The sequence below is a fragment of the Colletotrichum acutatum genome (genome assembly GCF_030867785.1).
Source record: "Colletotrichum acutatum strain CBS 112980 chromosome Unknown BDZ83scaffold_82, whole genome shotgun sequence".
Lineage (NCBI taxonomy): Eukaryota > Fungi > Ascomycota > Sordariomycetes > Glomerellales > Glomerellaceae > Colletotrichum > Colletotrichum acutatum.
The window spans coordinates 79,055-93,450 of NW_026849076.1; the positions used below are offsets into that span (position 1 = coordinate 79,055).

The following is a 14,396-nucleotide window of genomic DNA, read 5'->3' on the forward strand; positions in this document are numbered from 1 at the left end:
AGTACGATGGCGGGTTGGGTGTGTAGAACTCGGATGTAGGGTGCGAGAGAAAAAGTTGGAGGCAAAGGCAGAAAACGGGCACCACCCGTTCCAAGGCGGTCTGCTTTCTGATGGCCTAGTCTGACTCTTGTTGACTATCCGTACCTATCCTCCTCTTCGGCCCTCTACACAGTATGCTTCTTGGAGCTCTGGAGCTTGGCCGAGGGGTACGCGATGTGGTATCTGCAAGTATCTCAAGCTCCTGGATGTGTGTGGGATGTGGTAGAGACAGGGGTGAGAGTGACTGGTAGAGACAAGGCAGGGAATTACTTTCGCGACAAGTCCATCAGTCTTGGACTCTTCCTCCAAAGAAAAGAGAGAGAGTCACGCAGAGGGGACCACCTGGGAAATCCAATCGACCCTGCCAAGTCAAAAAGTCTCAGAAAGCTAGCAGGGCCAGGGGGGTCTATGAAAAAGGTAGCAAGGGTGGATTAGGATGGATGAGAAGGGGGAAGAATAAAAGAAAAATAAAAAAAACGCAGCAGCAGCGCGGCGACATCACACTATCTGGACAAGTCTGGGACTGGGGGAGTCGAGCTAGGACGAGGGATCTTCGTGAGCGAACGAGGGGGGTGTGGGTGTGGGCGTCCTATAGCACTTTCCCCTCTACCGTCTAGGTACCGATTACTCCGCAGCACGTCGTCGTCTTCGTCCTCGTCGTCGTCTTCTTGGAGCTTTGCTTTGCGCTGTGTGGGAAAAATGAACGACCAGGGTTAGGGGCGTGTCGTTAACATCCTCCATCGACAGCCTCCGCCGTTTCTCCCACGCGCGCCGCCCTGGAAATGGACGTGAGAGGGTGGAAGTGCGTGCGTGCGTGCATTCCTGACGGGGGGTTGGAGCGCGTGTCTTGCGTGTGAAGCTGTTGCTGGCCCGACTTGATCTGCTTCCTCCCACAGCCTACATACAGGTAAATCCTCATGTACATGCGCATGTACAGACAGAAGTATGGTACTCCTCGTGTACTGTGTCGCGAGGAGTACCGTTTGGGAAGAGGCACGTATGCCCCAGTAGGTATGCTTGTCTTAGGAAGTCTTCCAACAGCCTGGGAATCTGTTCTTGTGTTGCCGATGGCTTGCTTGGTTGTTTGGTCGCTTGCTGAGAAACTGCACTGCGTACCTGGGCGGCGGATATGCGGTGCTAAGCATAGCTAGAAACTCTCTCCTCCCACATCAACCACGCGCACACACAAACAGAATGCCTACGCTTGCGCAGCAGTCGAGACTAGTAGTACGGATACTGCGGTAGCAAGAAGTTGGCCACTGTCAGGGATGGGTAGTGCCCGGCTAGCAGACCGACTCAGGGCATTCCCAATGCCATTCCCATCCCCATTCCCGACACCGCTTCCCAAGCGTGTTTGGATCCGATGCAGCAGCAGTTCTCGTCGGCTTTCCAAGGCACAATGCCAGTTCCGGACGGGACGCGCCGCACGGAGATGTTGTCGGGAGAAAAGGGGGGGAGGGGGCCCGGCGCGCGAAAACTCATGGATGACCGAACCTCAGAGAAGGGACCATTTTCATGCTGTCTCTCTCTTTCTCTCTTTTCTTTCTTGCCATTCTCTCCGAATCTCTCGGTGTGTGCCGTCCGATACTTGCTCATAGTCATGGACCGGCGCATTCTGGATCATACTCCATGCCAGACGACTGGGGAAAATTGGTCACGGGATTCGAGAAGGAAATTTGCTTTCCAGTCGGCCGTGCAAAGGAATGTCCAAGTTCCGCTTTTTCTGGGGCTCTGGTTCCCCTCTTGTCTTGTCTTGATCATTACGTCGCTGGTGGTCCCCGCGTGGCCAGCTGGCCGGTGTAATGGACGGTGAGCTGACGTGTGGTTGCGGTGTAATAGGAAGTTGGCAGGTCCTTGCAAAAGAAGGGTCTGCTGTATTATTAGGTTTTCTTTCGGTTTGGAAACCCGCGGGCGTGCGATGTGATGCTATGCGAAAGGACAGGATGGGACGGGCAGGCAAACAAAACGAGTGCGGAGCAGCGACATGCAATCCATGCTCCAACTCGCCCAAGCAGTCAAGTAGTATCCGTTCGCAGTGCGCCGCCTCGATTCGTCACTTGACCGCTGCGTTGTGCTGTACTTTGCTGTGCTGCTGCTGCTGCTGGCAAGATACTATCTTTGGTATTTTCGCGGGTGCCGACCGCTGGACTGGGCGACGGTTGGATTGGACGAGGCTGTTCGTGGCGGGCGTGGCGGGCGTGGCGGGCAATTCTTCCAACCTCGCCATCTTCAAGCGATTCGACGTGAGTCGTGAAGAGAAACAAGCGTCGACGTTATTTTAGCGGCTTCAATGTCGTACACAGGGCCCTTCCTTGGTGGCGGGCGTGAGGCGAAGATTACCAGGGGAGTGCAAAAAGCCTCGTCTTTACTCTCCCTTCCCTCCTCACTGTCTCTCAACCTCTCTCATTTTCTCTCTTCATTTCTCGCTCGCTCGCGGCTCAGGTCTGGTGTTGACTAATAATCTGACGAATAACGTTCCCCATCGGCGATATAAAACCCAAATGCATGGACGAAAAGGCCCGTTCGTTGCTGACTACGTCAAAGTCAAGGCGGAAAAGGCCGGAACAGAGGGGCTGAAAACCGGAGCAGGTCTCCGTCACTGTGACTGACGAATGTCAAGAGAGGAAACATGGTGTGGTGGGCGCGCAATGTTGCCGCAGGACGGACGAAAGTATGCGACTCGCCAAAGTCAAACCAGAGCCAAGCCGGCTAGTTGTTGGCAAGCATCTTTTAATGGTGTGGGATACGGATACTGTATGTCGAACTGCTGCCCAGTAGTAACGATTCATTCACAGAGACGGTGAACCGTCTTAGAGCAGAAAACTTGCTCCGACGCAGTGGTCCAAGGGACCGGTAACTGGGAAGCGCGGAGGGTGCCTGGAAAGACTCGGAGCGCCGAGGGACCTGCCTTGCTCGCGCTCGACTGGGGTGACTGAGCCTTGATGTCGGTCTGAGCAGCTTTTTTGAGATGTGGGATGAGATGGGATGGGAGGGGAAGGTGAGGGGTCCTCGGCAGGCGGGCGAGGGACATGGGGGTGTGTGGAAAGCAAAAGATGACAGCAGCCTTTCCAGAGTTGCTTGTTGTTTGTTGGTGCGAGTGGTGGTCTGTGATGCCTTTTTTTTATCCTTGCTCGAGGATGGGGGAGAGAGGTTAGGTTAACCACTACCGAAGTCACTGACGAGCGAAAAAGTCAGCAGAGCTGAGGGTGGTGGGCAACGTCCATTTGCTCGCTGACGCCCGCGTGAGAGGAAGCAAGGGAGCAAGGATAAATGCTGCCCGTCAGTCGTGGTTAGCTGCCGAAATGGAGGTGAGGGGCCCGAGACAGACTCCCAGAAGCAGTCTTGCCTGCGGATTGCCCGCCCTATCCTGATGTGAGCGGTGACGGAGAAGCCAAACTTTGAAGAAAGTGTGTGTGTGTGTGTGTGTGTGTGTGTGTGTGTGTGTGTGTGATAAGTGCCAGCCGAAGGTTAGCGAGAGTAGAGTTGGCCAACAGAGTTGACGTTCAAAAGCGTGCTGTACGGATACGGGTATCGCAGCCTATGATCGTCGACATGCTCGTGTATCTATACGTGTTTCCGTCCATTGACATGCACCAAGAATGTCTTCCACAACCCTCATGGGTGACCTCGTTCTGCCACTAGGGGCGCGATGTTTGCTCTTGGTCTGCTGACCAGCAGGCTGTTTGAGTCTGATGCTGAATCTTGGTCTAAGTCTTGCACATCCTAAGCCTTGTCGCAACGCTTCAAGCCTCTCCTGGACAACGGCGGCGTTCGCGACGGGGTTGATGGAGCTGTTGGAGTTCTTCCCTTGCGGGGCGCAGAAGAAAGGCCGCTCCTGTCGGCCGGGACGGTCAAGACCCCAAGTCGCCTGGGCGGCGGCGGTGGCCTCGACAAGCGACAACTAGTTGTACTCGTGGTGCGGTGACGGCGCAGGGAGAGAACCAGGTAGCTTTCAAGTACTATCAACCCCTCACTTTCTTTTGGAGGGGGGGATCGCAGGCCGACAGTCCGCGGCGAAGGTCCGCGTACTTGATACCGCTTTCCCTGGCGGTTGAGGCGCAACATGTGGCACACCTCGAATAAGCCGGCTCGTACTTGATACATCGGTCTGCGACTCATGGCTGGCTTCTGGTATTACAGTACGCAGTACGTATACCTAAAAGTAGGCCACTGTTGGGCAGCTCATGTTCCACATCAATGCTCATCGGTTCTGCAACGTGATCATCGTCTCTCCGAACTATTCGACTCCCGAGGAACCATTCGAGGGCACCGACTTTCAACTTGAGCAGCCCGTGGGGCCTCAAGTCTTCGAATACGCGCCGTGAGCCGTCTGCGATTCGGCAAAGACGAACCCATCGCTGTGGAGCTGATTAGTGGGGTTTGACCCCAGAACGGTTTGAAATTTTCTTTCTTCTCCCCCACCTCAAGTCGCGGTGGGCCCTCTTCCCACCTCTACGGTTTTGTAGTTTGTGAGGGCTTCCAATGAGCATCGAATGCTGCCCTGTAACTTCCAGAAAACAGAGCAAAGTGTCTCGGAGTTTGTTGGCTGTCACTTGTGGGTGGTGTAACTCCTTGCAGTAGGATCCGTTGCTTGTCTGGCTGAGAGCTTGTCAAGACTTGTGAAGATGGCGATTGCTCCATCTCGAGTTGACTTGTTCTCTTCTAAGACCCCTTCAACCTCAGCCTGGTTCAAACGGGAGGGCAATGGCGCCAAGGAATCATTTTGCGTGCTCGGCAAGTGATAATCGCCTCAAGTCCGTCCCGGATTCGGATTCGGCAGCACCGGCGAGCTTCAAAAGCACGTGGGACTCATCGGCCGTGTGACGAAAGTCTGTCCATATCGACAGAACCAAACATTGGCTATTTGTCGTGTCGTCTGTAACAAGGTTTCGTAGGGCAACGTGGGCTAGGCACGCTGCCATGTTGCCCTCTTCTCCAGGTACCGTGCATTGTCTCTCCTACTACTCTGGATGGAGTACGGAGTACCTTTGCGCATCATCACACAACGCGAATCCGTCACTGTACGACAACGACCTTCTGTCATTGTCGGTGCTCAAGTGCGTCATGTCCAACACTTCAGGCTTGAGCTTGGACATGCGGTTGCAGGTACAGCCACTTTGTCCCTGGATGCTTGTCCCAGGAACATGTCGGTTGCCGCAAATCCCATCGACGAGCCTCGGATTATCGATAATTGACAGCTCATCGGGGGCTTTTTGAGGCTGCGGCGGCCAACGCGAGATAGCTGCGTGCGACAGATGCGAGTGCCAATATAAGATGCGGCGGATATGGTCCGCAAGTACATGCCTTAGTACCCTCCAGTATCAAGCCAAAGAGCGGCCCCCTCCGACTTACTCCAAGTTTATTGTCGCATCTTGCTTGTTAGTAAGAAGCTCGTCACCCAGCAGGGGGTTGAAAAGGGAGAGAAAAGAGCCACGCCTCCAAATCTCCTTAGCTTCGAAAACGGGTCAAAGGCTGCCGAGCCCAGCCCGAGCGCAAGGTACCGAGGAAAATCCTGTGGAAGATCCCTACCTCGTCCAGCAACTGACATTTGGGGTATGGTCAACGTGACCAGCGCAATGCTGCCGACTCTAGTACAAGCGCGCTTTTGGTCGTGACAACTCTGCGTGCGAGGCTGGACAAGTGAGGCGTGCGGTTGTCAGTGGTATCACGGGACATGATGGCATGCAAGCGGTGTGCCGCTCTGGCAAAACACTGCTGAAGCAGTCGTCATAGCCATATCAATTGTTGCCAGTCCCGACCTCTATCCATGAATCTCCGCCAATGCCTAGCCACTTGTCGTACGGATAGTGCAAGGCAATTTGCAACGCCGTTACGCCAATGAACCGTATTCAAGCTTGTTCCCTGGGCAGGCTGTCGGCATCTCCATTTCGTTGTCGGGAGTCATGGAAGCACCCGTCGTACTTGAACCGTCTCAATAAATGCCCGACCATGGTCGACCATGGTCTCTGAAAGATAAAATGCAACCCCATGGCCTGTGGATACATCCGAAAGGGGCACAACCGAGTACCTAGCCAGTGAAGTATGCCCTCGATATGTTCATGGCAAAGAGTTGTAACAGGCGGTACTCGTTCTCTGCGAGCTGTGCTGCAGGGTCCTCACAAGGCTTTCCCTGGAAGTCTTCAGCAACACCCAAAAATAAGCAGCACATATCTTTTCTCCTCTGCCGCTGCCAATATCAGATATACCAGAACCGCAGCGGTTGCGACCTCTCATCGAGGACAATAAAATTGAAAGTGCCGAGCGCCTCCCTTGCGGACAAGGGCAAAGGCGGTTGAGCTGGTAAAATGATGTCGGAGTTCGCTCCGTTGGAAGTGCCTGGTCACTTGTGTTCTTCAAAGTCCCCGGGCTCAACGCTGGGCAGAATACCTCACGGCCGGGCCCCTCGAGATGAGATCACTTCGCCAACGATTAAGGTTTCCAGTATCCAGGCTTCTCACATAAAGTCCAAGAAACACCGTTTGCTGACATTAATGACTGGACGAAATTGGTATCTCAATCGGACCGTGCAAGTGACACAAGATATGAGCCGATACGACCCACCCAACGAGGCGCCAGCGTTGTTTGATGACATCCAGCTTCGTCTCGTATCCGAGAGACTCCATCAAGAGGACAAAGTCGCCTAGCAGTATTGCTTTCAAATCAGTCACCGCCTTTTGTAGCCTGCGGTGGTGAGTAGAGTTCTTGATCTGCAGGCTCTGACGACCATCAGTGGGCCGGTGTGGTTGACGACGATGGCCATACGTCCAAATTTGCTGGTTCATATTAGGTTCCAAGTCTAATCAGCAAAACGTTGTTAGTCCACAACCCCCCGCCATGTCAGCAAGCTTGAGGTCATAAATCCTCATTTCGTCAGAGAATTACGCACAATTCCGCGCTGATTGCAACTGCCGCAAGCATAGGCGGCTGCCCGCCCCTGGAGTTTCGTTCAGAAAACGGTGGGTGAACTGTTGCGAGGTGTGCTGGCTACATCTGTAACCGTATCACAACCTTCCTCTTGGGCTGCCATGATCGCCAAGTAAGGTTCCGGGGCGCAGGTGTTATCCTGTTGAATCCTTACCCTCGATGAGAATATCACTTGCTTTGTTTGGCTTCAGCTCCTCGGTCCCAAAGTGACTGACTGATCTTCGGGCTCAACCTGTTGCCTACCAAGTAGCCGCTATTGGCAGACGCTGCACAATGACAGCCATCGAAGCAGCTATTCCGCTCTGCACCAAGTAACGGACATGGCAGTATCGGGAATGGGGTGACTTTAACTCGAAGGTTGCATTGCTAGGCTGTTCCCTGTAGCATAAGCCTGCCGACTTGCTCTCAACGTCCGTGGGCTTAGCTGCAGGAAGCCGCGCAGAAGGGCGGCGCGGCGGCATTATGAGTTGCGTATCAACCACGCCGGACAGGTAGGGTCCTGGGCAAAGCGTCCGAGCACAAGCCCACCGTGAGGTTTCGAGCAGGAAGTCGATGTCTCCCATCTATTATTGTGCAAGAAAGGATACAGTGTCGTCAGAGGCAGCAAGACAGGCGCACACAACCACCAGAAGTATGTGACAGACATATCCGCGAAGGTGTCCTTGTAGGGATAGCGGGTCGGCGTGTTACGCCGGGGAAGACGGAAGCTAGACTTCTGTTCATCTCGTCTCAAAACTGCCCGACCAAATGCGAAGCAGCCGTTGGGCGGTTAAGGAACTCAAAGGCGTGTCCACGAAGGAAGTGGCTGTCTTCCATGGAATGCGGAATGCGGGGAATAAATCTAGTTGGAGGATCGACAGGGTTCGCCTTCAATAGTCGCATTGACGACCGAAGTTTGTCCTCCACGACGCCTGCCGCTGTTCCTGACTGACCCGAAACTAGCCTGCCGTGACTGCTTCGAAGTCCGCACAGCCATTATCCTTATCACCATGGAGAAGTTGATATTCGTAAAAGCTGATGACTTGAGCAGGAGCCGCCACACATAGGCGACGTGCATGCCCGGCCGGCATCACCTTCAGCAGCAAGCCATGCAACTTGGATCAGTATCGGTGATTGCGAGTGAGCTCCTTCTCCGATTCTGACTGGCGCGGTCGCTTTCCCAAAGGGCCCAAAAGAGCAACCCGAGGAGGTGTTGGAGGTTCGGAGATTGGTGCACCGCCGACTGGAGACGAAGGTTTACCAGGGTTCGCAAGGGTATCTGAGAGAACCAGCCGGCCATGTCGCAAGATTCAACGCATTGTAGATAAGACGCAAGCGGCAAGTCTTTTGAGTCCTTGACTCCTCATTCCCTTGACTCTTCGGGCGGCGGCAGGCGTCGGCTTGGTGCGTCAGAACGAACTTGTTCCACTGTTCCACAGAATACTACCGTTGTGCTGACGGTCGGTCTATCGAAAATGACATCTAAACATTGGCGATGAGAAGAACAACCGTGCCGATTACGGCTTAGGTCGCAATGGGCGGGGTGGGATGGCCGTCAGAGGTACAAAGCACACCTGGCCTAGATATGTTGCACTGTTATCATAGGAGCGCCAGACATATGGACTGTTTGGTTTCTGGTAATCCCATTTTGAGGCCAGCATGTATTGCCGCAGAAGGTTTTCTTTCAGCCCGAAAACTACCCGAGAGATTGCCTGAGCCGCAGAGCGCTTGCTCGTAAGGGATATAATCGACCATGTTCCCTGCAATACCCGATAGCTTATTCGTAGTTACTCTGAAGCGACGGTATGCGTATACACAGCTGCGGCTGAGAGGCGAGGATTTACATCCTTTACATGTACGGATAGGTGAGGGTTGAAAGCCAATCCGTAGGATTAGAGTAACACCGCAGACCCGCTGGGTGCCCCTCGCCTTCGTCATTTCTCAGGATCTTTCGGTCTGCAGCGCACAGGACCTGTTCTCCGAACCTTGTGTCAAGATACCTTCAAACTTCGAGAGCAACCCCTCAAGGTCTTGGACTGTTGTGTTCTTACGGGCTGATGCACGAGGCTGTCCACAAGCAATGACACCTTCGGATCTGAAAATCGGAATGCGATCGCCTGACTCTTGAAGAATTCGGAACACCTCGGTTGGGGGTGGAAGATATTCGACCGTGGCCCGAGCTTGGTCCATTTTCCGATCACGCACTTTAATCAGGCCATTATTCGTACTGTCACACCGAGACCAAGGATTAACACTGTTCGTCTTGACCGGTCGAACTAGCAGGCGCCTCCGGTAGTTTCCTTGCGAGGCAGGTGTGTGCAAGTTGGCCAGTCAAAAGAGTTTAGACATGGTCGTTGGAAAAGGCTTTGTGACTTGAGTTGTAGCAATTCTTTTCGGCCGGCATTGCGTCGATCATCCCGAGCTGCGTTGGGGGCCCTCGCATGGCATTCAAATTTTCGGAGACAGCGCCACAGGCGGGAAGGCAAGCACCACAACGGGAGCGGAGCGTGCTGTGTTTTAGAATAGCAGCCGCATTGCTTGCTGAACCAGTCTTCTTTGCTCCAAACAAGCGCCTGTAATAAACGTGCCTCCTACCGCAGGCGGCTGACACGTATGTCGGTCAAGAAAGTCGCAGCAGCTGGAAGCCACGTGGCTGAGGTGCTTTGTTGCTAGAACTTCGCCGTCTAGGTCACCTAAGACGTTCTAGGCAGTTGTCGGGAACAACCATGACTTGTGTGAGTACACACTGCCGTGTATTCGGTACGTTCAGCTTCCATAGCGTCCGGGCCGAATTAGTTGCCCGTCGAACAATGCTTCTGGCGTTTCGTTGCTGGAGACGATTTCCAATTTAGACCCGGGGCCAAGAGCTCGAGAAGGTTGAACCGCCGTTCCCTCCCCCGAGACTAAGATCAAGCGGTCGCTTAGCCAGAAGCTGAAACTAAGCCACCGTCATAATGAAGGGGATTACTCCATCCAGCCACGCCGAGATCCTGGACATGAGGTTGGCACGTCGGATCCATCGATGGGCTATCGGTGAGCAAGGACATATTGCAGTACGGTGGTCGCTGGTCCAGACAGCTATTAGTTTTTGGCGTGCTCCGCTTCTTCCTTTGCTTCCTTTTTCTTCAGCTCGTCGGTAGATGCCGTTCTGACAGACGTCGTCCCCATTCTCCGTGCGTATATCAGGTGGCCACGAAGTCTAACGGCCGGGGAAATCAGTCAATGACAAGTTGGAAATGAGATCCCGGCACTAGACCGGGATCGATACTCTTCTGGCTGTAACAAAGCACATCCATTTTTGCGAACGATCCGCCGTGACATTCTTCAACGAAATCTTGGCCCCTTTTGCAGTGTTTCGAGCCTTCGAAGTACAGTGGCGCCAATGCTGCCAGCGGCGGATGGCACTGAGCGGTGCGGTACACTTGATAGTGGATAATACGACCATATCTGATCGCGTTGCCTCCGGATCATGATCATCATAACCGAAGATCTCTCGAGCTTGCGCGATCCGTCTTGAAATTCCTTCGTGGTCTTTGGCAATCCTTAACTAAGGAATACTTTTGCCTAATACAGCCATTGCACGCGGTGACCGTATGCAGGTCGAAGAAGTTGTTGGCACAAGCGATGTGCTGCCAACTGGGACACCGGTGTACCGTTGCATCAACAGTCACATGACGAGAGCGACACCGAAACTGTGATACGCCCCCTTGCGGATCGCGTGGCCCTCAGGGATGGATCAAACTTCAAGTTGAGCCTGATGCCTGAATGTTGCAAATCTAGGTGGGAAATGTCATCAAGCAGCCTAGGGGTTCTGCGGTGCGAGGACTGTCAAGCGGTCAAAGCGGGTTGCACATGGCTGAACAGACTTTCGTCGCAAGGTCGACGAATGTTGATCTCGATGCCCAACCACAACCATGAACGGCGTTTCCGACTTCCATCTCTATTGCGGACGGCACAATGCCTTGTTCTGATAGTGTACCCTAAAAATCTCCGCCGGTCTAGTGTCGCCGCCAGAGGCAAATTTTTCGTGTTCCAGTTTACACACAGCGGGCGCCGAAAAGGGGTCCTGTTACGTTGCAGCGCAGGCCATGTTCAGTGCTAACATCTGAGGTGGGTGGACCGCAAGAGCACGATTCTACTACGTATATCGTTCAGATTGCCAGAGGCTCAGAGCTCACGGAACTGACTTTTCTTGTCTTGCAAGGGAGTCAAGCCGATCTCCGATTTCCGATTTCAACCAAAGCCCTGGTCGAGATATGCCAAGCTGGATGGAGGTAGCCTTTCATTTGTGTGTCGGGGGTCCTGGGGGGTTTGCCCTCATCAGCTCTCAAGATTGCTTCTGATGCGTGTCCTAGGGCATTGTAGGTAGGTTGCTCAAGATTGGCGAATACGACAATGTGTGACACTGAAATGGGTGCGGTCTTGCACGAGTATGTCCAGCAATAGAATCGAACTTGGTGACCCATCGGACATGCGTGATGAGACGATCGCGACATTCCGATATCAGTCGCGAAAATAGAGTCTGAACCCTTCACTGAAGCTCTCCCGGAGCGGGTGAGGTGATCGGGAGACCTGCCGGATGAGAGCCCCACACCGGCAACCGGACACCCAGATCCGTACCCACCTCCATTCCGGTCCGGTAATTCGGATGCGACACCAAGTGAGAGTGAGGCACCAACTGTACGCAGAATGTGAGAAAGCGGTCAAACAGTAATGCTTAGTAAGCTACGTTTTTGAGACTCATGCGGTGTTCTGTTCATGCCGCAAAATATGCCTCCATGATGAGTGAGCTTGCTTTGGACGGCACTTTGCGGCACTCGCTATCCTCATACTTCGATACATCGTCATCTTCCAGTGAGCCAACGGCTGGCGATGCATTGAGAGCTATCCTGGAAGCCAACAGTATGTAGGTGTACCCCAGTAGAGTCGGGGAGTCGGCCATATCACCGAAATGGAGTCTCTGGCTTGATATTGAGAACGTACGATTTACGATCCGTTGTGTTATAAAATTTTCGGTTGAGTGCCAACGGCTCCCAGGGGTAAGATCCTTAGGCGGATGAATATGCCCTACCTGCAAAGTTAAGAGGTTATCATCAGCGGCAGGGTTGTGCGACATCTAGATTTCTTTTCTCCCAGGCCTGACGTATAGCGGATTTCAATCTTCATGACAATTGGTTACGGGCATGAGCTCTGCGGTCTGCGGTCTGCGGTCTGTGGTGAAAGGTCGCCAACGGTGGAGGAGGAAATCGGTTTCGACGTCATAATTTCCATCGCCTGCTCTGACTTGGTATACTTCCAAGGTCTGGAATTGGACTTTCATCCCGACCTCGCATTCATCTCTTTCCATGTCGACATAAGTCAACCTATGTGTGGATGGCTCTGGGCTGCTCCCCTTGTACCTGCTGCGCTTCAGAGCATGGAGAAAAAAAATCCGTCTGCTCCCAGAAATAGACTACATGGCACCTGACGTCGCAAGCTGATTCGATTCGTCGAACTTCACTCGAGCATAGATGATGTCGCACAAAAGCGGTCGACAGCAGACGGCTGGCGCACAAACTGGTGGGTATGGCAGGCGCAGAGAGTCTATCGCAAACAACTATTAGTTTCCGCCCCGAGTCTTGGTGGGTATCTTGCTAAGCGAAACATGTGTTCCAACAAACTTCATCGGACTTGGCCACGATGTGATTCCTCCATACAAAGTCGCGGAAAAGAGAAACGGGGAGCCTCGAGAAGTATATAGATACAGCGGAATGCTCACCCGTGGTGGGCAAGATAAGCTTGCTATGTCTCTTGGACAAACAAAAGGAGAAAACATGTAGCGTTGTCGGGCGTAGAGCGTCTGCGAAGTCAGGATTAGTATGTCAATAAGCCGATTGTTCCAAGCGCTTCATGTACGGAATCGAGGTTGCTTTGAGCTTGAATGGCGATTCTTGGCAGTGACCGGGTGTCTGGCGGCCGTTTGTTTGATGTGTCCTTCAGTATGGAAAGGCCTTCTGAACCCGGCCATCGTTGGGATATGCCGTCGCTGACCACGCCTAAATGATCATGCTGTGGATCTTGTGACCGATATGTTTGCTACTCTTTCTTTCGAGAGCAAACAATGGACAAGGCTGTGTAAGTCGACAGCTGTCCCCGTGCACGCAAGTAATACTAAATGCCGAGTTGCCGTGTCTCGATTGCTCACCCGATCGCTAAATGAGGATCCATACTTTTCCGGGTTGCTGGCAACGGTCGCCAAGTGCAAAAGTGCCAGTAAGTCGAGCGGTGACAAGGGTTTGGCGGGAATGTTGGAACCAGCATCTCGGAAAGTGAAAGATCCAGAGAGGCTCTAGGCATTATTGGGATCGCTCAGTTTTTGTCGTTTGGTGGCCCTTTTCCAGGAACCAACGTCAGCAAAACCGACAGGGGCTGTCTCCCGGCTCACGTGTCCAAGCACAGGATGAGTTGGCGTGCTGATCGCGACGTGTGGTTCTTGATACGTCGGGTTGCTGTCCTCGGGTAGTTGGAGGCCTTCGGTGAAGACCATGTCTCCTTTGCTTCCTAAGACGTCTCTGCCAGCCTCTTCGAGCAGAATGCCCAAGGCGATTAAGGCCGTCTCATCCATACTTCTCTCGTCAATATTGCGAGCGCCGACCTGGTACGAGAGATTGCGCTTTGGGCCGCCAAGGGCAGAATAAAAGTAGCTCGCATAGGAGTGTACGGATTTGAGAAGATCAGAGTCTGGCAGGGATGTGCGGCCACCGTCTGCGAGGTTCCGATCATGTGCCATGTAGACATCGAACTCGGCAAAGCGCTCGGGTGCTGACTTGCGGCGGAAGAGAACCTCCTCCGGGGCTAACGCGGAAGCGTTGATGGGATGTCTAGTCAGCTTGGGCGGTTTGAGGTTGGCGTGAGGCGTCTTCTCATTCTGAACAGCGGCATTCAGTGCGGTGTCAAATATGATTCTTCCTGACAGTGTGTTGGTACTAATTCAGATAGAGAAGCCTGGACTTGGGTCATGCTTACCTGCAACGGCATCGTAGACGCTGGCATGTCTTTGCGACCGCTTGGCTTCTTCTGATGGACGTTGAACTAGCTCGGGGTCGTGTGCATCAGACTGGTCGTAGACGTCTGAACGTTGATCAGCCAGTTGTTCTTCCATAATGACAAGGTGTCTAGTTGTTGGCCTATAGGTAGGGTAGGTCCTGGGAGATTGTCGTCGTCGTGGAAGCACCGGTTACTGTCTTGGTCGATGTATGCTGATGGCACCTATAGTCGTTGGCTCTCAATACAGTAAATCTGGTTCTCTGCAACTGGTCAAGAAGAGGGCGAATATTGGGTCGTCGTCAAAGCCGTCAATGGCACATATCTCGATGAGATTGTGAAGACGTTGGGAAGGGCGCTGTTTGAAAGACGCGAGGCAGATTTGAGTCTTTGCCCTTCAAAATTCAATTTCTCAGGTTGGGCAAGAATGT

The 14,396-nt window shown here is 53.3% G+C and overlaps 2 protein-coding genes across 2 annotated transcripts; both read right to left on the minus strand.

Moving 5' to 3' along the window:
• Positions 1-6,527: 6,527 nt before the first annotated feature.
• Positions 6,528-9,132, minus strand: BDZ83DRAFT_654076 (uncharacterized protein; the record flags this gene model as incomplete). Its single annotated transcript, XM_060510690.1, has 3 exons — positions 6,528-6,835; positions 8,643-8,789; positions 8,943-9,132. 3 exons carry the CDS (start codon positions 9,130-9,132, stop codon positions 6,528-6,530), a joined length of 645 nt encoding a protein of 214 aa, XP_060362318.1.
• Positions 9,133-13,270: 4,138 nt separating this feature from the next.
• On the minus strand, positions 13,271-14,083 carry BDZ83DRAFT_583363 (uncharacterized protein; the record flags this gene model as incomplete). Its single annotated transcript, XM_060505649.1, has 2 exons — positions 13,271-13,890; positions 13,948-14,083. The coding sequence occupies 2 exons, from the start codon at positions 14,081-14,083 to the stop codon at positions 13,271-13,273; spliced, it is 756 nt and encodes a 251-aa protein (XP_060362319.1).
• Between the last annotated feature and the right edge of the window lie 313 nt (positions 14,084-14,396).